Source organism: Taeniopygia guttata, chromosome 23, assembly GCF_048771995.1.
Source record: "Taeniopygia guttata chromosome 23, bTaeGut7.mat, whole genome shotgun sequence".
Lineage (NCBI taxonomy): Eukaryota > Metazoa > Chordata > Aves > Passeriformes > Estrildidae > Taeniopygia > Taeniopygia guttata.
The window spans coordinates 1,869,907-1,895,089 of record NC_133048.1 but is presented as its reverse complement, the minus strand read 5'-3'; the positions used below and the strand labels follow the sequence as shown (position 1 = coordinate 1,895,089).

At 45.3% G+C, this 25,183-nt stretch overlaps 1 protein-coding gene across 2 annotated transcripts in view; it reads right to left on the bottom strand.

The window, feature by feature from the left end:
* The window catches only part of CSMD2 (CUB and Sushi multiple domains 2), a 224,638-nt gene that overhangs the window by 162,026 nt on the left and 37,429 nt on the right, over positions 1–25,183 (bottom strand). For both annotated transcript variants that reach the window (XM_030290568.4, XM_030290570.4), the window contains exons 3-4: positions 23,350–23,462; positions 579–773 (exon numbers count right to left, since the gene is read on the bottom strand). In XM_030290568.4, the coding sequence (XP_030146428.4) occupies positions 579–773; positions 23,350–23,462 (308 nt within the window). The remainder of the gene's footprint in view (positions 1–578; positions 774–23,349; positions 23,463–25,183) is intronic.

Below are 25,183 nucleotides of genomic sequence, written 5' to 3'. Positions count from 1 at the left end.
GCTCCATGGCCCAGGGGCTGATTGATCGCACAGGCAGAGTCAATAAAAGGATCAATAGGAGATGCTCTGCTGAAGTACACAGGGAATCGAGGGGAAGAGACTTCAAGAGCAGCAGCAAATGTTTTTGGTAGAACAACACAGATATTTGTGTATTTACAGACACCCCAGCCCCCGTGGGAGCACAATTAGCAAGGCACAAAAAGGAATTTTGAAGTTTCTTTTGGTTTTTTTGAAGGGCTGTTTTTTAACCGTTTCGAACCAAGCCCCATACCCTACCCCAACCATCTCACCACTCCCCATTTCCAGGGGGATCTCCTATCCTCTCTGTAATTTTGAAGGGTTTTTCTGTTATTTGGAAGTTGAAGGGCTGTTTTTTTAACCCTTTCGAACCAAGCCCCATACCCAACCCCAACCATCTCACCACAACCCATTTCCAGGGGGATCTTGTTTCCTCTGCAGAATTTTGAAGGGTTTTTTTTGTTTGTTTTTTTGAAGTTGAAGAGTTGTTTTTTTAACCCTTTCGAACCAAACCCCACACCCCACCCCAAAAAATCCCATTTCCAGGGGGGTGTCGTTACCTCTGCAGACGGGGAGAGGGAAATCCCAGGAGGCTCCGTGTCCCGAGCTGGCCTGGCAGGTGAGCAGGGCATGGCCCTCCAGGAAGAACCCGGGGTTGCAGCTGTACCTGACCCTGTCCCCGATGCTGAAGGTGGTTCCTTGCTGCACCCCGTTCTGCAGCCGCCCCGGGTTCCCGCACGTGTGGCTGGGCAGGGCTGCAAGGGAAGCAGGGCTTGGTTAGGGACAAGGAATTGTCACAGGGCTGGGGTAAATCCTCTGGAAAAACACAATAATTGTCATTAAAATCATTTGAGGGAAGCAGGGCTTGGTTAGGGACAAGGAATTGTCACAGGGTTGAGGTAAATCCTCAGGAAAAACACAATAATTGTCATTAAAATAATTTAAGGGAAGCAGGGCTTGGTTAGGGACAAGGAATTGTCACAGGGCTGGGGTAAATCCTCAGGAAAAACACAATAATTGTCATTAAAATCATTTAAGGGAAGCAGGGCTTGGTTAGGGACAAGGAATTGTCACAGGGCTGGGGTAAATCCTCAGGAAAAATGGAATAATTGTCATTAAAAACAGAATAATCCACTCCAATCACAGTTTTAAAGGCCGATAAAAACCCCGAGCAAAGACAAGCAGGCCTAAAAATGAGTTCATCAAACTGAAATCAGGCCCTTGTGCAGCATCTCCAGGGATGGTTCCTTTTCATTAGGGCTGGGAGAGCAGGGGAGAGCCCTGGTCACACTCAGTGCTGGAAAATGATGAATTTTCTGCAGCCCTGCCCAGGGAAAGGGCGAGAGAAAAAGGAAAATGATGCCCTGGCACGCACAGAGAGGGATAAAACCCAGGCAGAGCTGGGGAAATGGGACATCAATCCCCAGTGCTGAGGGAAATTCTGCTGTGGGCAGCGCTTTGGGATGGGGAGTGGGATGTTCCTGTGGATTCCTGGCAGGAGGGGAGGGAAGGGTTAATCCCAAATGGACACAGGAGCAGCTCCCTGCTCCCAGAGAGAGCACCTGGGTCTGTGGTGAGCCCAAATTCTGCAATGAGACATCACCTGGAATGGGATTTATGTTAATGCCATGTTCAGATCACTCCTGAGCTGCTTCAGTCAGGTTTTGGGGTTTTTCTGCTGTGCCCACGAGCTCTGCTCACACACAGTGTCCCCAGGTCCAATTTTAGGGTTTTTTTCTTCTGTGACTCTGTTCTCTGGTCACACACAGTGTCCCCAGGTCCAATTTTGGGGTTTTTCTGCTGTGACTCTGAGCTCTGCTCACACAGAGTGTCCCCAGGTCCAATTTTAGGGTTTTTTCTTCTGTGACTCTGGTCTCTGGTCACACAGAGTGTCCCCAGGTCCAATTTTGGGGTTTTTCTGCTGTGACTCTGAGCTCTGCTCACACACAGTGTCCCCAGGTCCAATTTTAGGGGTTTTTCTGCTGCACCTGCAAGGTCTGGTCACACACAGAGTGTCCCAAAGCTCAGTTTTTGGGGATTTTCAGGGAGGTTTCTGCTGTCCCTGTGAGCTCTGGTCATATCAGAGTGTCCCCAAGCCCAGTTTTGGGATTTTCTGCTGTAACTCTGATCTCTGGTCACATCTGAGCCACCCCAAGCCCAGTTTTTGGGGCTCCAGCCACCCCCAGCCCCTCCCTGCACACCACCAGGGGCAGATCCCAGCTCCAGACACCATTTCTTGCCCCCAAACCCATTATTTCCACCCTCCCCCAATGCCCCTGGAGCTGGGAGGTTCCACCTGGAGATTTTCCTGCCCAGGCAGGTTCTGGGAGCAGGGGCTGCTGTCAACCAAGCGGGTGGAAAAGCAGCCCAGAACTAACATTTCATTTTTTGTAATGATACTCAAACCCCCAATTTAATTAAATTACCAATGCCACTTTTTTTTTTTTTTAATGAACCCATTCCTGCTTTTATGCTTCCATCCTTTAAAATTAATGAGTAGAACTCCGCTATAAATAAAAATCCATCATTTTTAAAAGTCAATCTCTACCACGAGCTGCTCTCTACTTAATGAACTGTGAAGAATCAGGCAACCCTGACCTGCATGGGATCTTAAAATCAGACTTGGGAAAAACAGATCTCAGATTAAAATTCTGCTTCACTGAGCTGCCTGCACGTTTCAGATCTTGTTCCAGGAGGGGAGGCACAGCAGCTTTGGGGGAAGCAGCATTAACCCCCCACTGCCCTGGGTGGCTGCAGGGAGTTTGGATTGGGGTTTTTACATCACCCAAGAGCAGGAGATCTTCAAATTCCTGCTCATGGAGAGAGAAAAGTGTCTCCAGAGGGGTTGGGGTTACACCCAGAGCTGGTACCAGGTGAGGGCTCACTCAAGGTGCCCAGGGAAACTCTGATTTCCCATCCTGAAGTGCCCAAGGCTGGGTTGGAAAGGGTTTGGGGTACCCTGGCACAGTGCTGGTGTCCCTGCCACGGCAGGGGTGGGATGGGATCAGCTTTAGGTCCCCTCCCACCCAAACCAGTTTGGGATCCAAACAAGAACTGCAGAAATCTCCCTTCCCCTGAGAGGGGAAGAGCAGAGCCCAAGGACCCGGCACTGGAGCTTCACAGAATTCATGGAATTCCCGAAATTCCAGCCTCCTTAGGGCTGGAAAAGGTCCCGAATTCCAACCCTCAGCCAACCCCACCATGGGCACCACTGAACTGTTACATAATCATGGGATGTAATTATATGCATATGTGCTTTTATTGAGAGCTCTGGGAATCAGGGGTACAGACCCAAATCTGACTCCGACACAAACAGCTTTAAGGTCCCTTGCAACCCAAACCCCTCTGTGATCCTGAGATTTCACCCTGGGAGCACCACCCAGGATCCTCCTTCATCCACACTTTTATCCTTTTCCTCCTGGGGCCAGACCTGTGAGCACCAGAGCAGATCTGACTCCCAGATTTCACAGGCTGAACTCGAAACGGGAACTGGAGATTTGAGATATTTCCATCACCCATTCCCTGAGCTGCTGCAGACCTCCCAGAACTGCTGATGTGTACCTCAGCCCACTGATTTTCATTTTTTCCTCCCTTTCTCCCTGCTCATTTGAACTCTGAGTTGCTGCAGAGCTCCCAGAATTGCTGATCGACACCGGAATCTTCCTCCCATCCACCTTGAGTTCTCACATCCATTTCTTTCCACTCTTTTTAACCAGGCTGCTCCCAACTTCTCCTCATCCCGGGATGCCTCCACACTGCGAGTTTTCAGCATCAGGAGCTTTCACAACCTGGTGCTCGTCAAGCTGTGCCTCCTTGTTCCAGTTCATTCGAAATTAATTAGGAGTTTTTAAGTCATTAGATGTGACTCAACACATCCTTGGCCACAGTCCCACCATCACAACGCATTCAGCCTAATTACATCAGCCTCTCCCAGGCCCCCAAAGCTCTCATTTTCAGCAGGGAAAGAAAAGGGGAAAAAAATTAAAAATAAAGAGATGCTTCTCTCCTTGCTCACCATCAGCTCCTTGACCTGTCCCAGGGGCTTTCAAACCAAACCCAAATCCATCCTCACACCCCCATGAGGAGAAACCTTCCCTGCTTCCTATTCCAATTCACCTCCAGCACTATTTTCTCTGTTGATGCTGCTGGGATGTGAAACAAGCCCGAGGTTTGGGCTCTATTACCCTATTTACATAGCTAAAAGCAGCTTTTTTATGGCTCAAATCACCCGGGCTGAGATTTCCACGCTATCATTGTTCTAACCTTGAAATCTTATCAAGGAGCACAACTTTGATGATATGAGGCTGTACATCACATCTCTGCATTCCCCACTAATTTCCATCCCTAATAAAAGAGGAAGGAAGGCGAGGCAGGCTGCAATAATTCATAAATCCCACAGAACGGGGCTGCACGGAGCACACAAAAATAACAAAATCATTGACCTCAAGCACTTGGCTCAGGCAGCGCTGCACACACGCCTCCAAATTAATCCCCACTCTGGTTTTTAAATTTTTTTAAACCTTTCTTTGCATTTTCCTGCCTTTCCTGGATTTTTTCATGGGTTGGAAGTCAAGATACCCACAGGAATCAACAGGAGAGTCAGGGCAGAGAGATAACTTCCTAATGAGCCAGCCTGCACTGAATCCTAGAAATTCAAGGGGAAAAAACAGATTTTTAAGGAGAATATCCCCAAGATTTCCATCACAATTCAAAATTAAGTGGACATCCGGATGTGGAGAGTGGAGAAGAGATCCACACAGAGCCATTTCCTCTCACTCTGCATCCATAACTTTTGGGCCAAGTACCCCAGAGATACTCCAGGACTGTCTGAGATATTTCAGCAGTGTTTTAGCACAATCTGCCTTAGTTCAGAAGAGTTTTAATCTTCACAAGAACTGTCCAGAGTGTGCTACAGTAAAGGAAATAAATGGGATCGTTTTCATTTCATTTTATCCTTTTTCTTTTTCGTGCCATGATTTCTTTCCAGTACAGCCAGAGATAAAACTAAATGGAAACTACTTTTTTCCCCCTCCTCCAATATTTCTCTGTTCACTAAAAAGCAGCCAGGAAGTTACTTTTGGATAACAGCAGCCAAATGGGTTCATCATCCATCTTGTTTGTGTTTCTGGCCCTTTTTGGGTGGATTTTTTTTTTTTTCCTTTTTACAAACTCCATTTCCATTTTCCTTTCTGGAATGTGCCTCAGCAACTTCTGAGCAACTTCAGAGCAACTTCCAAGGGTATCCCAGAGGCTGCAGAGGAGCTTGGCTTTGATAGCGGGGTCAGGGGAAATTCAGGAACAAACGAGCCCAGAGTGGGGGATGTGGGGAGCAGCCTCAGCAGCTGGGGCTGTCTGCCACTCCTCCTTCAGACTTTCAGGTAAATCCAGCACTGGAAACCTCAGAGTAAAAATGTGGGGAAATGCCTCATAGTAAAAAGCCTTATAGCAAAAATGTGTAAAAATAGTAAAAAAACTCTGGATGCAGGGAAGAAATGATGATGCCTGTTCCAGATCAGAATGCTGAAGGATAGCTTTGTTAAAACTATACTATATCACATTAATATACTATTTCAAAAGATGCTATGCTATTCTACATACTTACTTCTTACTTAGCCATCTAACTAACTCAAATTGTGACTCTGCTGAGAGTCCAACCCAGCTGGATCCATTGGTCACTGACCCCAAACAACCTTCACCAGAATCCAACCCAGCCACCAGTGCAGGTGAACAATCTCCACACCACATTGCACATGGGGAGAACAAAGGAGCAGAGATAAAGATTGTTTTCTCTTCTCTCTGTGCTTCTCCTGAGAGATGGAATTCTGTCTGTCTGTCCAGAGAATGTGAATGCCACAGAGCCTGGCTGGAATAAAGATCCAGATCCCAGGATCAGGGCATGGTTTGGGTTGGGAGGGGACTTAAAGCTCATTCCCCCCCAACCCCTGCATAGGGACACCTCCCACTGCCCCAGGCTGCTCCAAGCCCCAGTGTCCAGCCTGGCCTTGGGCACTTCCAGGGATGCAGGGGCAGCCCCAGCTGCTCTGGGAATTCCATCCCAGCCCTCAGAAGGAGGAATTTTCCCCTCTCTCCAATCCAACCCTCCCCTCTGGCAGTCTGAGACCATTCCCTCCATGCCCTCGTGGGAATTTCGGAAATGTGGCCACAGGAGACCTGTGCTGGCCCTGCAGAACAGCCTCACCCTGGCCCAGCTCAGCCTCCAGAGCCTCAGCCAGCACCAGCAGGATCCTCTGCAGGGATGTGTTTATCCCCCTGAAGGATGTGTTTATCAGGGATGTGTTTATCCCCCCGAACAGCTCCAGCCTCCCAGTGCCACAACACTTGAGCAGGGCTTAATTGAAAGGAGCTGCTGAAGTGTTTTGCTGAGCAGGAATGGCTTTAAGTGTGTGTTTAAAGGCTCCACTGAGCTGGCATTTAACAGCTGCAGAGTGACTCCAAAACCCTTCCCCGGGGAAGAGGGGTGGTTCTGCATTCCCTCCCTCTCTCCCTCAGCCCAGGTTTAACCATTCCACGGTGCCAGGAAAATTCATCCACAAAGACCAGAGGTTTGTGTCCAAAAGGGAGGCAGAGGAGTCCTGGAAATTTACTGGAAAAAAATGGAGAAGCTATGGGGTATTTCCATGGGGGGTCTCACATTTTTAGAGGTTGCAGCCTCTATTTTATCCCAATTTCCCAGCTGCATTTCCCTTCTCTCTTTCTCCATTGGCTGAGGTACTTGAGAGGTTCAGACTTTCAAAATCACCTAACACAAACCCCCTTCTAATGTTTGTCCTCAGAGCTTCCCTCTGGCTGCCCTGGGACCTTGGCAGGGGTCAGAACCCCCCTGTACAGAGCCCCCAGAGACACTGGCTGTGATCTCTGTCCATGGAAAAGAGTTTTCAATCTTACAGGATGAATTACCAGCTCTGAGTGTTTGATATAAGTAATAATTAAGTGTGGCACAGGTGCAAAAGTAAAATTTTAGGATTCTAGATTAGGGGTCCAAAGGGGACAAGATGGAGGAAATTGGGTGTGCCTTGTCCTTTTTCTCCTTCTTCATGCCCTCCATGTTTCACTGTGGTGTTGGCATTTTTCTGTTGGTTCAGGCTGGGGACACGCTGTCCAACGTAGGTGACAGATATTGGCACGTTATTGTAAATCCAGCACAGGTAGTTTGTGGTATTTAATGTTTGTACCATCCCACTGAGGGCAGAGCCCCACACGCTGCCCTGCAGGACAGAGCTGCGGCAGGGCAGCAGAACATGTTAGAGATAAACAGAATAAACAACCTTGAAACCAGCACAGACCAATTATGGCTTCTGCTTTGGCAGCGGGGCTGACAGACAGAGACTTTTTGCAATTTTGGGATCATCAATACCTCAGATTCCGACACAGCCTCTGTTCCAGGGAGCCTCTGCAGGCAGCAGAGCAGAGCAGAACGGAGCTGAGCTGGCGGGGCAGGTCAGGGCTCTCACTCCATCCCACCCATCAGGTCTGAAGCTCGGTGTGGGATCAGTCTGAGATCCCCCTGCTCCGTCTGAACTGATCCCACACAGACACTGGGTGCCAGTGTTGGTCTGCTCTGCTCCTCGCTGGAGCCAGCCCTGGCCACGGAACACTCTTTGTTCTGGGGGAAAAAAGCCACTTCCAACTTTAGAGGCCACATTGTTCAGCTGCTCATTGATCTCCTCTGGCTGTTGGCTCCTCACCCAGGAGCGGGGGCTGCAGCCAGCTCCATCTGCTAAATAAATAAATATAATACTGAATAAATAAATATTGCACCACAACACAGCATTCCTGGGCTTTCCAGCCCTCTCTGCAATGGGCTGGGCTGCAAGGGCAGGGCTGGGGACACAGCCAGTGTCCCTGGGTGTCACCTGGGTGTCCCCACAGCATCACACACAGCTCAGTTCTCCCTCACTCCCAGCTTCCACAGAATTCACAGAATGATTAGGTTGGAAGAGACCTTCAAAATTGAGTCCAGCCCAGCCCCAACACCTCAACCAAACCCTGGCCCCCAGTGCCACATCCAGGCTTGTTTTAAACACACCAGGGATGGTGACTACACCACCTCCCCGGGCAGCCATTCCAGAACTTTATCACTATTTCTGTGAAAAACTTCCTGACATCCAGCCTGTATTTCCCTTGGAGCACTTGAGGCTGTGTCCTCTGGTTCTGTCATCTCCTGGAGAAGGAGCCCAGCCCCAGCTGGCCACAGGCAACTTTCAGGGAGTTGTAGAGTGATAAGGTCACCCCTGAGTCTCCTTTTCTCCAGGCTGAGCACCCCCAGCTCCCTCAGCCATTCCTCACGGGGTTTCCCAAACCCTCTCCAGCCTCGTTGCCTCCTCTGGATGAGCTCAAGCATCTCCCTGTCCTCCCCAAACTGAGGAGCCAGAAGCCTTTTGGAAGGGCAGGTGAGGATTTCACAGCACATTCCTGCTCTCCCTTCTTCCCATGTGAGGAGACGGAGCCAGCTCAGCTCCACCGAGGTCACACCGTGGATAAAGATCAGGGCTGGGGCCTGAACTCCCCACAATTCACAGCTTCCACTTGCTTCAGCTCCTCCCAGACTCTGTAAGGTCTGCCTCACACCCCCAAACACACAGGGATAAACTTGTTTGTTTTCATTTCCCAGCTGCCTTGGGAATGGATCCCTTCTCCTTTAGCTCCCCTCACATCTTTCTCTGCTCCTTCTTTAGGAAGCCTGGCTACCCAAAACCACCAAATGCTCAATATTTTGTAGAAAAGACTTCCCAAGACATCAGCCTCCCAGAGCAGGAGGTGAAGCAGCGAGGGAGAGAACAGAAATTGTGGGAAGTGCCCTTGGGAAGAGGGAAAAATGAAATATTTCACCACTGACATCAAAATATGACAGCAAAAGCCAAAGGAGGCTGAGCTGGCAGTGCAGCCACCTCACATCAACACCCAGGAACCAAAACCATCCCAAGGATGGTGCCACAAACAGCCCACAGAGCTGCCACAGCAATTTTGGTCACCAGCTGCCTGCAGCTCTACAGACTCATTATTAATTTGTGGTCATAACTGATGAAAAATAAAAAACCCAAACCTCCAGATGGTAATTTTATCCCCTTCACTGCAGACACAGCTCAAGTGATCCAATTATGTCATAAAAACACGCCCAGGGCTCAGCTCAGGCAGCGTTTGGGAAGGGCTCAGCTCTTGTAGCTGCACGTGGGATCTCCCCAGTGCCTGAATCTATTCAGGGACAAGAATTTCTCCCGATTTCAGCAAAACCTCACTCTGATTTCTGTGGCTGCCCTGTCTTTTCTTCCATAATCTCAACCTGTTTAATGGAGAGCTAAAAGATAATTACACAAGCTTTTCACAAATATTGCAATGAATATTATATGTGTCATGTTAGAAAGTTGTGCTGTATTAATTCTCTTAAGTAGTGTGTTAAATATAGTTTTAGGTTACAACATAATGTTAAAATAGAGACTATGTATGTGGGGGGAGTTTCTTTTTTTAGGAATGAGATACTGGCTTCGAGGAACACCTAAATCTTCCAAAGGAGAGGAATTTATGGTTTTCTTATCAGAAAAAACTAATTTCTTCAGGTCTTGCTCAGGCTCAAAGACACCATGGGGATTAAAGGAAACAGCTGACATACAACAGACAGAGTTTCTTGTTTTAAACAGAATGTATGCATAACCATAAAAAATATATAAATATGCAACAAGTGTATTGGTTTAAGGGTGATTCCTTTGTTCACAAGGGATGCTTTTCCTGACTTATTGTCCGAGAGCATCCAGAAGTCTGTAATTCTTTGCTTTTTATTGTCTTGTAATTCTCCTAACTCTAAATTTGATTACTCTAATTGTATTATTATTTTTATAACCATTTTATTATTATTCAACTTTGAAAATTTTAAAAACCAAGTGATTGGCGTTTTTCACATGTCCCAAAACCTTTCCCAAAAATCAGGGATGCAGGGAAAGCTGGAAAGACACCAAGCACACAAGGAGTGCGTTGACCTGATTTTTAAAATTGTTCCGTTTTCTTTTATGGTTCTTTTAAAAGTTTTAAAGTTCTCATAAAACTTCTTTAGTCTTCTGATATTGTTTATGTATTTGAGAGTCAGAGTTCCCACACAATTTCGTGTATAAATAGAATATTTACATATTTCTGTGTGGGTGGAGAGAAATGGTTGATTGATCTTTGGAGCAGGGTGGTTGGAGAGGTGGTAATTCCATCCTCCAATCCATGGCCACCTTTGGAATTCTCGAAATACCAAATGTTTGAATAAAACTGACTCTTTTTTGGACTTACCAAGCTCCTGTGTACTCATTTCATGTCCAAAAACAACAGGAGTGCTCCCATCCTTCCTTTTACTCAAAACTCACCTCATTCCCTCCTCTCTCCCTGCACAAGACACTTGGGAAGCTTCCCTCAAAATCTGGGTGTTTATCCCAGATTTATTTGGAATAAATAAACAGCTCATGGAGACCTTAAATACACCAGGAATACACGCAGGGAGATGTTACAAATGAGAAAAAAATCTATATATCCATACTGCAAGGCATCTACTGTACAAACATTGTCATGGAAACAGGACTCGGATCTGCTTTAAAGGACAGGGAGCAAGTGGGAAGAGAAAGGCCTGGACTGAACCCAAAAAAAAAACCCAGATAAAAACCCTCACAACGGGCCTGAATCTTCTGCAGAGCCCAGAATTCCATAAAAATCAGAGTTTCAGGGGCTGCACAACCCAGACAGGCTCAACACATCAATGTGACGCTTCTCCAAGCACTCAAAACTTCCCCTTCCCCTCTGATTTCTCCACAAAAAAATCAGAATATCCATGCTCTGATCCCAGCCACTCGGCTTCCAAGGCTGGAGCCTGCCCCTGGAATTTCCAGGGGGAATTTCAGGGCTCCAATTGCTGCTCACACAAATTGCTCCAGGCCTTTGTTGTGCTCTGCTCCATTGCCCTTGCAGCAGAACATGGATTTTTCTGTAAAATATCCAAATTCCAGCTGCTTTGGCCTGCTGAGGATCTGCTCATGCAGAATTACAAATGTAGAACGAGGAATTTGACTTCCAGGAAGGTTTTTTTTTTTTTTTTCCTGCTGAATTCTTTCCTTAGCAGCCACCAGCTCCTGAGGACACAGAATTTCATTATTGAAATGCTGGGAGATGATTTGGGATAAAAACACCAGGACTTGGTTGGGAATTCCCATCAAAACACAATTAATGGGATTATTGTTAGGGAATAAATAAATTTTTTCCTCCCATTCTGTGCTGGTTTAATTTTATAGGATGAGAGTTGGCATTGAGGAGTGGGGTAAAAACAATATTTGTTATTCTAAGATAGGAAAAAAGATTTCTCTGGTTTAGTTTATAGTAATAAATCCAGAAATATTTATAAATATATAACAAAATGTCTGGAATATGAACTCCAGGATAGTCTGGGACTTGGGTTTCTGTCCAGGGCACTCTGAAAAAACACAAATCCGACAATTTCTGACATGACCTGTGGAACAAACTGCTCCCATTTCTCTGGATAATTCTGGAATCACCTCTCTGTCAGTTCCATTAAGATTTTGGAGACTCCTGGGCTTCAAATCCTGTTTGTTCCCCTCACACCGAGCAGGGTTTATGTAATTTTTGATCTAAAAGGAGAACTCCACGCCAAGCTCCAGCTCCTGGTGAATCCAGGGTGGCTCCAATGCCCATCTCAGACATTCCCGAGCTCCAGCCAAGCCCTACACTAAAGGGATTAAATCTGCAGGAGGGGAAAATTCACAGAATTCAATGACACAGCAATGGGGGAAAAAATAATTCCAGCAGCAAAACCAACTCTGGAAGGGATGGAAGGGTTGGGAAGAGGCTGAAGCAGAAGATGTTCCAAAATTCAGGGGATAAATGGACTTTTTTAAATTTTTTTTTTTAATATTGTTGCACATATATTTTTTATTTGCACAGGTGGGACACCCAGCTATGGGTGAAAAAACACCAGAATGAAGTAAAAATGGGGAGGGAAATAAGAGGAAGGAAATATTCCTGCAAATTTGCTTCCTCCACAAGGCCAAGGCAAAACAATAAATTCATTTCACAACTCATCCTCATCACAAATCAACTAATTTTGTGAAATTCAGATTTATTCCTCCGACAAGGAGATCAAATTTCCATACTCCCAGCTCCAGCAGGGCCCAGAGGAAAATCATGGACCCTGCAGATAAAAATTCCAGTGAAATCTCAGATTCTCCACAGTAATAAATAAGTAATCTAAGGACAAATTCTTCCTAAAAACCATCAGGGAGGAATAAAAAGGGAAAAGTGCTCTGGAATGGGTTTTGGGCTCTGAATGGGTTATTTGGAAGCATTTTCCTGAGCTTTTTTTACGCAGCCTCTTTCTTTGCCCTCAGCCTTTGTGCAGAGCTGCAAACACGCAGCCCGTTGATGGAATGCCAGGGCAGCTGCCAAATTCCCACCCCCCGTTCCCCCTGCCCGGGCAAAAATGGGATTTTTTCTCCTCTGATTTTGGCACCGGGATTGGAATGATTTCATCGTTTCCCCCTCAGGCTGAAATGTGATCCCAGAATTTCAGGGATTTGGTGGGATCTCACCAAGGGAATGGATGGAAGGGGGATGTGGGAGGGGGAAGTCTGAGCCAGTATGGGAGAAACACCTGGATTGACATAAATTAATGTATGTATTTAATATATTCATTTAGAGAGCTTATATGTTTATTTTATTGCTATATTTAATATATATTTTATATCTATGTAATATATTTGATATATATTTCATATACATTTGATATATTAAATATATATTTAATAAATATTTAATATACATGTCATATATTTCATATAGATTTAACGGTGTATAGGTTTATAGGTAGCTTATTTGTTTATTTTATTGGTATATTTAATAAATATTTAATATCTATTTAATATATTAATATTATATATATATATATTAATATAATAATAGGACAAATTAAACACCAAAATGGGCTAAATTCAGCAGCAAAATGGACCAAATTAAGAACTAAAATGGGCCAAATTCAAGACCATAATGGAACAAATGAAGCATCAAAATTGGACCAAATTCAGCACCAAAATGGGACAAATTAAACACCAAAATTGGACAAATTAAACACCAAAATGGGACAAATTCAAGCCCCCAAATGGACCAAATTCAGCACCATAATGGGACAAATGAAACCCCAAAATGGGCCAAATTCAGCACCAAAATGGACCAAATTCAGCACCAAAATGGACCAAATTCAGCACCAAAATGGGCCAAATTCAAGACCATAATGGGACAAATTAAGCATCAAAATTGGACCAAATTCATCAAGAAAATGAGACAAGCACCAAAATTAGACCAAATTCAGCAGCAAAATGGGCCAAAGTCAGCACCATTATGACACAAATTCAGCACCAAAATGGATGAAATTCAGCACCAAAATAGGCTAAATTAAGCATCAAAACTGGACCAAATTCAAGCACCAAAATGGACCAAATGAAGCACCAAAATGTGACAAATTCAGCCCCAAAATGTGCCAAATTCAGCAGCAAAACAGGCCAAACTCGAGCTCCAGAGGCCCCTCAGGGTTCCTGCGCTGGTTTTTCCCTCACTCCCTCAGGAGTGGCAGCTCCTCCACTGAAAGTGTCACTTGAATTTGCTTAAATGCTTTAATAGAGACTCCTATTTGCACGGCCTCTCTCCGGCGCTGATTGGGCTCATTTGCATATGCAAATCACACGCCAACAAGAGACACTTAATATTCTCTCGACTTCATTTAGGGCTGCAGCAAACGTGGGTCAATCTCTGCTCCATCCTCTGGAGGGGAGGGGGGCTTGGGGCTGAGTCAGCAAATGCTAATTAGCTCTGCTGCTTCCAAGCCTTAAAATCAATTAGTGGGATATTAAGGCAGACTGGCTGGGAGCTCATTGAAGTAATATAAATCTTTTTGTGTGGTTAAAAGGGGAAAAAAAAAAAAAAAGAACAAGGAGGTTTGACTCTTCCTTCCCTGGAGAGCTGGTGAGTCTGGGATGCTGATGGGGAGAAAAATCATCCTGGAATGTGGCTCTGCTGGGATGGATTGGGAAGGGAAAAGCAGGAAAATCCCAAATCCACATGGATTTCTGTGGGATTTTTCCCTCTGCTCTCGTTGGAGCAATGGGAACACTCAGGGACAGCAGGAGGAATAATAGAAGACACATGCACAGATACCAAACACTGGAATGAGAGGGGAAAATCAGGAAAATCCCAAATCCACATGGATTTCAGTGGGATTTTCCCCTCTGCCTTTGCTGGAGTAATGGGAACACTCAGAGACAGCAGGAGGAATATTGGGAGCAGCACATCCATAGCACAAACACCAGAATGGGAGGGGAAAAGCAGGAAAATCCCAAATCCACACAGATTTCAGTGGGATTTTCCCTTCTGCCCTCACTGGAGCAATGGGAAGGAGCAGCACATCCAAAGCCACCAAACCCCAGTGTCCAGGACAGGAATTCCCAATGATTCCTGGTCACTGCCATTCCCAGGGCAGGGATTCCAGGATGTTACAGCTCCAAAAATCCCACTGAGCACTCCAGGAGCAGCACCATGAGCTCCCCCTGGAGCTGCAGCACAAGCTGAGCCCATCCTGCACCTCAGAGAATCTCCTGGATCCTCCCCAAAATCCAGCTGGGCTTCCCACCCTGAGGACGAGGTGACCACGTCAGGAAGATGCTTTGGAATCATCAGTTGAGGGTCACAGGCTCACCCCACCCCACAGGACAGGGACAGGCAGGAAAATCCACAGAAATTGAGCTTTTAAGGGGTTGCCCCTCCCTCAGCTGCAGCTCCTGCAGCGACCCCATGGATATTTGACCTTGGGAACTCACGGAAAGCTCTTGGATCCAGAGCCAAGCTCAGTCAACATCCCCATTCTTTCTTTCTGTCCCTTTTCCCCACCTAAGGAAATGTGGGTTTATGAACGAGACTCCCAAATTCCCAGGGAAATCCAGCTAAATTGCCAGCACACTAAATTTCCATTTATTCCTTCACCCTCTAATCAAAATTTTTCCTTTATGAGTGCCTGAGCACCTGCTGCAGCTCTGAGCTCATCACCCCTGCACAGGGCACACACCTGGCTGGATTTTACATCCCAAAATTTATTGCACACGACAGAGCAGCACTCACACAGCTCCTGCCAAGGCTGGCAAAAATAACTGCATCACCCCTGCCATGCCCATTTGCCATTCCCAAGGCAGGAGTGGCACTGCCTGGAATGTGCTTGTGACCAGGAGAACAATTCCAGCTCCGTTCCATCCTTTTTGTCCTGGAGCAAAGTGGGAATAAGCAGCTCAATAGGATTTAAAAGGCAGTTTTGGATCTCTCAGGTGGCTTTCTGGGCTCTGGTAGTTGTCCAGAAAACAGCACCTGCTGTCTAAATGCTGCAGGAGGTGGTTTTGGGTCTTCCTAAAAAACGAGGTTTTTATTCTCACCAGTTCTTCCAGTGCTGGCACAGACCTGAAGCACCAGCAGGAATTCAGGTTAATTTGGGACAAAAAGCCCAGGTGAGGGATTCTGACCAACCAGGTGCTGTTTCTCCCTCCAGATTCCCATCCACGTCACAGCCAGGGAACATTTGTGCCAAATCCCTCATTCCCAATCCGTGGCCCATGGAAATGGACCAGGAGCTGCAGGTTGTGAGCAGGGACACAGCAAAAATTCCCCATGAAAAACCTGCTCAAGGCAAACCTGTTGCCAGCCAAATGTTTTCCATGAGGTGGAAACCACTTAATTGTGGATGGAATCAATGCAGGGCTAGGCTTGAAATCTAATTATCCATCTCCTCTTGCAGACACTGCCCTGTGTAGAACAACCCTGGCACTCAATAGTATTGACAGTCCTGCCCTGCTCTCCCCGTTTTCCACATAATCCAGGGATTCTTTCCCTGCAGAAAAAAAAAAAAGGCAAATTAAAGTTCCTGTGCTGGCACCTCCCAAAATCCAGGATTTTATGGCCTGCCATGCTGTTTTCTCCTTGGCTTTAGGAGAAGCACAGAGAGAAGAAGAGAAAACAATCTTTATCTCTGCTCCTTTGTTCTCCCCATGTGCAATGTGGTGTGGAGATTGTTCACCTGCAGTGGTGGCTGGGTTGGATTCTGGTGAAGGTTGTTTGGGGTCAGTGACCAATGGATCCAGCTGGGTTGGACTCTCAGCAGAGAGTCACAAGTTTGTAGTAAGGTAAGTAAGAAGTAAGTATGTAGAATAGTACAGTATTTCTTTAATTAAGTATATTAATGTGATATAGTATAGTTTTAACAAAGCTATCCTTCAGCCTTCTGATCTGGTACAGGCATCATCATTTCTTCCCTGCATCCAGAGTTTTTTTTACTATTTTTACACATTTTTGCTATAAGGCTTTTTACTATGAGGCATTTCCCCACATTTTTACTCTGAGGTTTCCAGTGCTGGATTTACCTGAAAGTCTGAACGAGGAGTGGCAGACAGCCCCAGCTGCTGAGGCTGCTCCCCACATCCCCCACTCTGGGCTCGTTTGTTCCTGAATTTCCCCTGACCCCGCTATCAAAGCCAAGCTCCTCTGCAGCCTCTGGGATACCCTTGGAAGTTGCACTGAAGTTGCTCAGAAGTTGCTGAGGCACATTCCAGAAAGGAAAAAAAAAATCCACCCAAAAAGGGCCAGAAACACAAACAAGATGGATGATGAACCCATTTGGCTGCTGTTATCCAAAAGTAACTTCCTGGCTGCTTTTTAGTGAACAGAGCAAGAATTTTGGAATTCCCAGAGCAGCTGGGGCTGCCCCTGGATCCCTGGAATTGTCCAAGGCCAGGCTGGAGCACCCTGGGGTTGTGGAAGGTGTCCCTGCCCTGGCAGGGGTAGAACGGGATGAGTTTTGAACCCAAAACCAACCCAACCCTCTGCAGGAATTCCAATTGGGAATTTCCCATCAGCATTCCAAGCTCATTCTGCATTTAGCACCTTATTAATATTGGAAATTTACTTTGTTTGCTTTTGTGGGGTTTTCGTTTGTTTGTCTTTGTGTGTTCTTCACTTTGGGTTTTTAGTTTGTTTGCTTAGTGGTTTTTAGTTTATTTGGGTTTGTGTCTTTTTTGTTTGGTTGGTTTGTGGTCTTTAATTTATTTGGGTCTGTGGTTTTTAGTTTGGTTTTGTTTGGTTGGTTTTAATTTTATTTGGGTTGGTGGTTTTTAGTTTGGAGGTTTTGTTTGTTTGGTGTTTGTGAGGATTTCGTTTGGGTTTTGAGGATTTTAATTTGGTTGCCTTTGTGTCTTTTTAGTTTGGTTTGTGGGTTTTTAGTTTGTTTGGCTTCATGTGTTCTTTACTTTGGGTTGTTTGTGGTTTTTAGTTTATTTGGGTTTCTGATTTTTAATTTGTTTGGTTTGTGGGTTTTTTGTTTGTTTTGTTTTTGTGGATTTTTTGCCTGATTTGTTTTGTGGGTTTTTCATTTCTTTTATGAGTTTTTGTTTAGTTTTGTCGTTTTTCGTTTATTTGGGTTTGGGGGACTTTAATTCATTTGGGTTTGGGGGATTTTAGTTTATTTGGGTTTGTGGATTTTAGTTCATTTGGGTTTGTGGATTTTAGTTCATTTGGGTTTGGGGGATTTGAGTTCATTTGGGTTTGTGGTTTTTAGTTTGCTTTGGGTTTTCCTCCTCCAAGGACAGTCTCAGCCTACCAAACCAGAAGCTCATTTGGGCGGCTTTTAGGGAAAAATCTCCATTATTGAGTTTCCAAAGGCAAGAGGAACTCCAACTGATCCATCCACGGAGCAACAGGTCCAAAAAGGGAGCTGGGAAAAGGGAGAAGTGCAGCAGCAAAATCCCAACAAATCCCAGAGCCAGGAAATGCAGCAGAAAATTCCCAACAAATCCCAGAGCCGGGAAATGCAGCAGAAAATTCCCAACAAATCCCAGAGCCAGCAATGCTCCGGCAGGGACGGAAGCAGCAATAAAAATCCGATTTAATTGTATTTTCTCCATCTGTTTGCACAACTCTGCAAAGAGCCCGTGAAGAATGAGCCCAGTATTTATCTCCAAACAGCTCCAGCTCCTCGGGGTTGTTTCCCTCGGGATTTCAACGCCTCTAATTCCTGAAAATGAGCAGTCTTCGTGCAGCCCTAATTGTTCCTTTTCAATCAGCGTTTGCAGAGAGAATTTGGTGCAGCTGCCATCGATGTCTTAGGAAGGGAAAGCTCCATCCCCTGGAATTCCTCAGGGATCCACCTGGCTCTGCTTCCTCCCAGGAATTCCCACTGAACTCTGCTTTTTTGGGGGGAAAAAATCCAGACCACCAACAAAAAATCTGCCCTAAAATTAAAATTCTAAGTTACAAAGAGGAATATTCCTTCAAAAAAAAAGCATTTTTAAAATATTCTACTTAAATATTCCTGTATTTTATGTTTATATGTATATATTTTAAATAGTCACTTACTGGTTTATATCCCTTTGTATCCCTTGAAAAAAGGGCCCTGGGTCCCTCCAGGAATTCCCACTGAATTCTGCTTTTGGAGGGGAAAAATCCAGACCACCAAAAATACCCCACCCTAAAATTAAAATTCCAAATTCCACACTTGAATATTCCTAAAAAAATAGCATCTGACACTATTGCACCCCTCTGCTTTTACAGAGCCCTCTTCATTTATATTTTACTTAAACAGAGGTGTATTTTCTATCTATTTATATTTATAATATTATTTATTAATTTTTTCATATTTGTATTTATTTCTATCCCTTTAAAATATATTTTCCTATATATAAATATATCGATTCCTTTTTAGTAAGTTTATTTATATTCCTCTTCTACAGATAGATTTATAAATTGTGTCTTGACAAGGATATAAATGAAAATACAACTCCATGCTCTGCTTGACAAGGTGGGGATTGCTCCAAAGTTGGATTTGGGAAGTGTTTTCCAACCCAAAGAGTTCCATTCTTGTGTTTTTCCTTAAATCCCTTTTTATTTGTCACCCTCTGGTCTAACACAGCACCCAGAGGTGGTGATTCCATCATAATTGAATTTACTTTAATAATTTAATCTTCTTTTATCCCTTCATTAGTGAGCAAATAAACCACCTGCTCTGCATCCCCTGCTTTATTTACTATTTCTGTGGAATTAGTTTCACTTTTCCTCTCACTGTCCCAGACTTTTCTGATTTATTTTAAACCAGCTCTGAGTGAATTCCTCAGGTGTGAGGCAGCAAGGAGGGGAATTAATTCCCTTTGCAGTCCAGCCTCACATGTCTGCCAGGGCAAGCAAAAAAAAAATAGGCATTTCTATATTTTTAGGAAGGTTTTTTTCACCAAATGAGGCTGTCAAGATTCACGTCCCAGTCAAATTTAACTGGGATTATTTATAACTGGCTCCAAAATTCTGCAGCTGAAAAGGAAATTCAGGACTCCACAGCTGGGTTGGGGCTGGGAAAAAAAAATCCTTTAGTGAGAAAAGAAGGAAAAATCCCCCAGTCTGAGGGTGAACGGGGCTAATTAGGAAATCATGTTGAATTCAAGGGACAGTAAACAGGGAAAGAAAACAAATTTAGGGATGCTAAAAGCATGAAAGCACTTAATTTAAATATTTTCTAAATGAGACGTGCTGAAACGGAGCTCCCTGCACTGCTGGTGTTTCCTAGAAGCTCCTAAGTAAAAAAATTACCTTGAGATCAAAGCATTTGATTGAAATGGAAATGAAATCCTCTCTGTTCTCCCAATTCCCCAAGAAAAATCTGACAACTTTTCACTCCCAGTGGTCCTGCCATGGGTGCCCTCGCTTCTTTTTCCACACCAGCCATTAAATCCAGTGATTTGTGCTGGTCCAAGCCTCTCTCCTCTCCCCAGATGGGATTTTGGGGGTTCCAATCCCAGATTTTCAAACACCACAGCTGCACTTGTCCCTTTTCTCAGCTCCCTTTTTGGCCCTGTTGCTCCATGGATGGATCAGTTTGAGTTCCTCTTGCCTTTGGAAACTCAATAATGGAGATTTTTCCCTAAAAACCGCCCAAATGAGCTTCTGGGTTTGGTAGGCTGAGACTGTCCTTGGAGGAGGAAAACCCAAAGCAAACTAAAAACCACAAACCCAAATGAACTCAAATCCCACAAATCCAAATGAACTCAAATCCACAAACCCAAATGAACTAAAATCCACCAAACTCAAATAAACTAAAATCCACAAACCAAAATAAACTGAAATCCCACAAACCCAAATGAACTCAAATCCACAAACCCAAATGAACTAAAATCCCCCAAACCTAAATAAACTAAAATCCCACAAACCCAAATAAAATCCACAAACCCAAATAAACTAATGTCCCCCAAACCCAAATAAACTAAGATCCCCCAAACTCCAATGAACTAAAATCCACAAACCCAAATGAACTTGATTCCCACAAATCCAAATGAACTAAAGTCCCATAAACCAAATGAATTAAAATCCACAAACCCAAAGGAACTAAAATCCCCCAAAACAAATGAACTAAAATTTAGTGCCCCCAGGAACAGGAATTCCCACAACAAGGGAACACCCTGAGCTTTTTGGGTCACTTGGGAACCTCTGCAGGGTGAGGTGGTGCAGAACCAGGTGGTGCATCCCGAGAATTCCCAGAGAACACCCCGAGAATTCCCAGGGAACACAAATTCACAGAATTATCGGGTTGGAAGAGACCTTCCAGATCATCAAATCCAACCCAGTCCCAACAGCTTCCAGGCCAAAGTTCTGAGAGTTCCCTGCATTTTGGAATCCAACACTCAAGGAACTGAAGCAGCACTCCAGCAGCAGCCCAAACTGCATTTATCACCTCCCTCAGCCTTAATTAACACCCAAAATGTGAATAATTTGCTTTGTGGCAGGCTCAGGTTGGTATTTCAGCAAGTGAGCCCCTCTCCCACCCTCAAAATAAAACTCTGATTTATCCAACGCTCTCTCTGTCACTGTGGCTCGGGTTAAGTTTTAAATACATTTATTTTCCCTCTCAGTTAGAGCCTTGAAAGCCTCCTAATCACCAGCCAAATAAACCCCAGATCGTTTCAGATGTGTGTGACTAAAGGGCAGCCCTGGCGCCAGCCTTTGTACAAGATTTCCTGCGGCATCAAGGTAATAAAAGAACATTACAAAGTGTACAAGGAGCTGTGTGTAAATGCCAAAAAATGAACTGGAAATGTCAAGAAAGTGCAAAAGCAGCTGCGTGTCCTCTGTGCCAGGATTTGGGAGTGACGTGTCTCACACAGAGACTGACAGATGTTCCAGCAGAGGGGCTGCAAATGGGCAAATCTGAAACAGAACGTGAAAATTTGGGGGGAAGAAAGCAGTTTTGCAAATGGATTTGCCTTTCCTGCCAACAGATGCTGAGTTTACCTGCCCTGACATCCTCACCTGTCCCAAAATCTTCACCTGTCCCAACATCCTCACCTGTCCCAAAACCTTCACCTGCCCCAAAAGCTTCACCTGTGCTGACATCCTCAGCTGTCCCAAAAGCTTCACCTGTCCCAAATTCCTCTCCTTTCCCAAAACCTTCACCTGCTCCAAAAGCTTCACCTGCCCCAACATCCTCAGCTGTCCCAAAACCTTCACCTGCCCCAAAATCCTCACCTGTCCCAACATCCTCCCCTGTCCTGACATCCTCACTTGTCTCAAAACCTTCACCTGTCCCAAAATCCTCACCTGCTCCCAAAACTTCACCTCTCCTGACATCCTCACCTTACCTGACGTCCTCACCTGCCCCAAAACCTTCACCTGTCCCAAAATCCTCCCCAGCCCTGCCAGCCCCCCCAGTCTCCCCAGTGACCCCAACCCTGGGAACACCCAGAGCTGCTCTCTGACCTTATGGGACCAGTGGGACAATCCTGGGACAAACTCTGCCCCCACTGCTGACCCCACAGAGCCCCTGGTGGCTTCAGCACCCCCAAAAACCTCCCAGAGCCTGGGGGCAGAGCAGAGAATGAGAGAATTTCACCAGGAACTGGAGGGGATTTGAAAATAATTTAATTGTCAAGAGGAGGAAATGCTGTGAGGCTCCACCATCACCTTAGTGAAGGCATTTCCCTGGCTCAATGTCTGGGGTAATTGGCCAGCTGGACTTATTACCAACAAGTTCCTTAATGATGATTTTAAGGACTCCAGCAAAAAAAAAAAAAACAAAACAAAAAAAAAAAAACAAAAAAACCAAAACAACAACAACAACAACAAAAAACAACAACAAAAAAGACATTTATGGGGAGCTGAGCAGCATTTTAGGTTCAGTAATCAACAGCCGTGTAAGCAGAATTTTAACATGGTTAATTTGTCATTTCCCCAGCAGCACCACGGAACATCATGACCTGACTTCCACTGTAAAACAGCTTTTTCCAGATGTCCAAGAGATCCACTGGCCCAGAGTGTTGGGGGGCTTGCAGCCTTCACACACCACCCTTCACCCCCACGGCCCCAGGGCAGCAAACACAGGGTGAGTTCAGGACTGGGGCAGGCGGGGGGGAAAAACAAAATAAATGGGTGAAGAACATGTCAGAGAAATGCAATAATTCAAATCTCCTGCAGTACTTCAAATCTCCTGGTGCTCACATGGACACTGCTCCTGGAAATCCCACTGTCAGCCCCACGTTACTGAGAGGAATGAGGGATTTGTCTTCCCAAACCAGCTGTGGGTCTGCTGGTAGATAAAACCAACACTGAGAGGTGAAAGAAACAATGGGAAGGATTCCACTGATTGGTGAATGGAAAAGGATATTTGCTTTTACAAATAAACTGTAGGCTTGCTGATAAATGAAATTGGGTATTGAATGATGAAAGAAATAATGGGAGAAACTCCTAAATTCCATAATAATTAAAAATTAAAAGGCAGGGTTGTACATTAGAGGGACATTTTTGGTATCAAGCATTCTGTGAAGTCTGAACCTCTCAAATACCTCAGGCAATGAGGAAAGAGAGAAGGGAAATGTGGCTGGGAAATTGGGATAAAAAGGAGGTTGTGTCCTCTAAAAATGTGAGAGACCCTAAGGGAATGCCCCAAGGCCTCTCCCTTTATTGGCATAAAATTCCAGGACTCCTCTGTCTCCTTTTTGGGCATCAACCTCAGGTGTTTGTGGATGAATTTTCCTGACATTACGCACCCTTCTCAGCTATTCCAGGGAATTCAGCCTGAGTACACTTCTAATGAAAAAAAAAACCAAAAAACAACACTCTGCTGGAAGGAACCAGCAATTTAAATGCTGAAAAAAAAAATAAATTAAATTACACAACAATGAAGCAGAGATGTCCAGGTCTGGGTACAGACCCTGCAGCTCAGTTCCCACCTCCCAAGGCCAGTTCAGGTGCAATTGCAGCCCCTCCTGGACTCACCCTCGTAGCTGGCCTGGAAGCCTTGGGCACTGACGGCGTAGTCACTGACGAGCCACAGGGACAGCACCAGGCCACTGCTGACGATGGGAGCAGGCAGCTGGAATCCTGTCAGCCTGCAAAAAACCCACAGCCAGGTCAGTCCCACCAGGAAAACCCACAGCCAGGTCAGGAAAAACCCACAGCGAGGTCTGCCCCACCAGGAAAAAACCCACAATGAGGTCAGCCCCACCAGGAAAAACCCACAGCCAGGTCAGTTCCACCAGGAAAAACCCACAGCGAGGTCAGTTCCACCAGGAAAAACCCACACAAGGTCACACTCACCAGGAAAAACCCACAATGAGGTCAGCCCCACCATGAAAAACCCACAGCCAGGTCACACTCAGCATTGCCCTAAAAAAACCCACAGTAAGGTCAGCCCCACCAGGAAAAACCCACACAAGGCCACACTCACCAAGAAAAATCCACAGCGAGGTCAGCCCCACCAGAAAAAAACCCACAATGAGGTCAGCCCCACCAGGAAAAACCCACACAAGGTCACACTCACCAGGAAAAAACCCACAATGAGGTCAGCCCCACCAGGAAAACCCACAGCGAAGTCAGGAAAAACCCACAGCGAGGTTAGCCCCACCAGGAAAAACCCACAGAAGGTCACACTCACCAAGAAAAATCCACAGCGAGGTCAGCCCCACCAGAAAAAAACCCACAATGAGGTCAGCCCCACCAGGAAAAACCCACAATGAGGTCAGCCCCACCAGGAAAAACCCACAGAAGGCCACAATCACCAAGAAAAATCCACAGCGAGGTCAGCCTCACCAGAAAAAACCCACAGTGAGGTTTGTCTTGTAATTGTTCTAACTCTAAATTTGATTACTCTAATTATATTATTATTTTAGTAACCATTTTATTATTATTAAACTTCGAAAATTTTAAAGACTAAGTGATTGTCGTTTTTCACACATCCAAAGGGATTCCTGGACAGATTTCCAGTTTAAAGCAATCCCACAGGGGACTCGTGCCTGCCATTCCTGGGGGATGCAGGAATCCAGGAGCAATCCCTGAGCTGCCCCAAGCCCAGACTTTGACAAACCACAGGAACTGAAGGAGTTTGTTATCAATTGGGATCAAGAGTGCTCAAGGGATCACAAGGGCAGGAGCAGCATGAGATAAATAGGAAAAAATGAGAATTTAAAGCTTCTTACAGCACACTCTGAGGTTTATCCCACGTGGACCAGCCAGACTGTGCCAGGGGGGCAAAGGATCAGCTGTGATACAAAGCTCTCTGACCCTTTAAGAAATACCTGGAAATGTTATTTCATTCAGGGCATTTCCTCTCTTTTCACATAATGAAAAGGCACCCACAGAACAAAACCACATTTGGGGGGCACCATTTAAATTTCTGTGAGCACCCAGCCCGAGCAAATCCTCCTCAAAATCATCACCAGCCCCCAGAGACAGCGGGGGAACTTCCTCTTCTCTCTGCCTCTCACTGAGCAAACCTAAATATTATTTCACACACATTTGAGCTCTGACTGATGAGAGCTGACGGGATCTGCCTGAGAACTTTATTGAAGCAAAATTTCCAGTTATTGGCAGAGCTCACGGAGTTGCCAGCCCATGATTTAAGTTTTAATGTCAGCATAGCAGCACTGAGCAGCCCTCAGCATAAAATCCATGGTCTGGGCAAGCTGGAAGGACAATTGCTCCTGTTTATTAACAATCAGAGGTTCCAAGAGCCAGAAGAATTCAGTTTTTACTGTGCTGAGTGAAGGTGTCATGGTTTTTATTAATTAATTTGGCAGCTTAATTAGAGTGGCCTGCTAAAACAGCCACACAC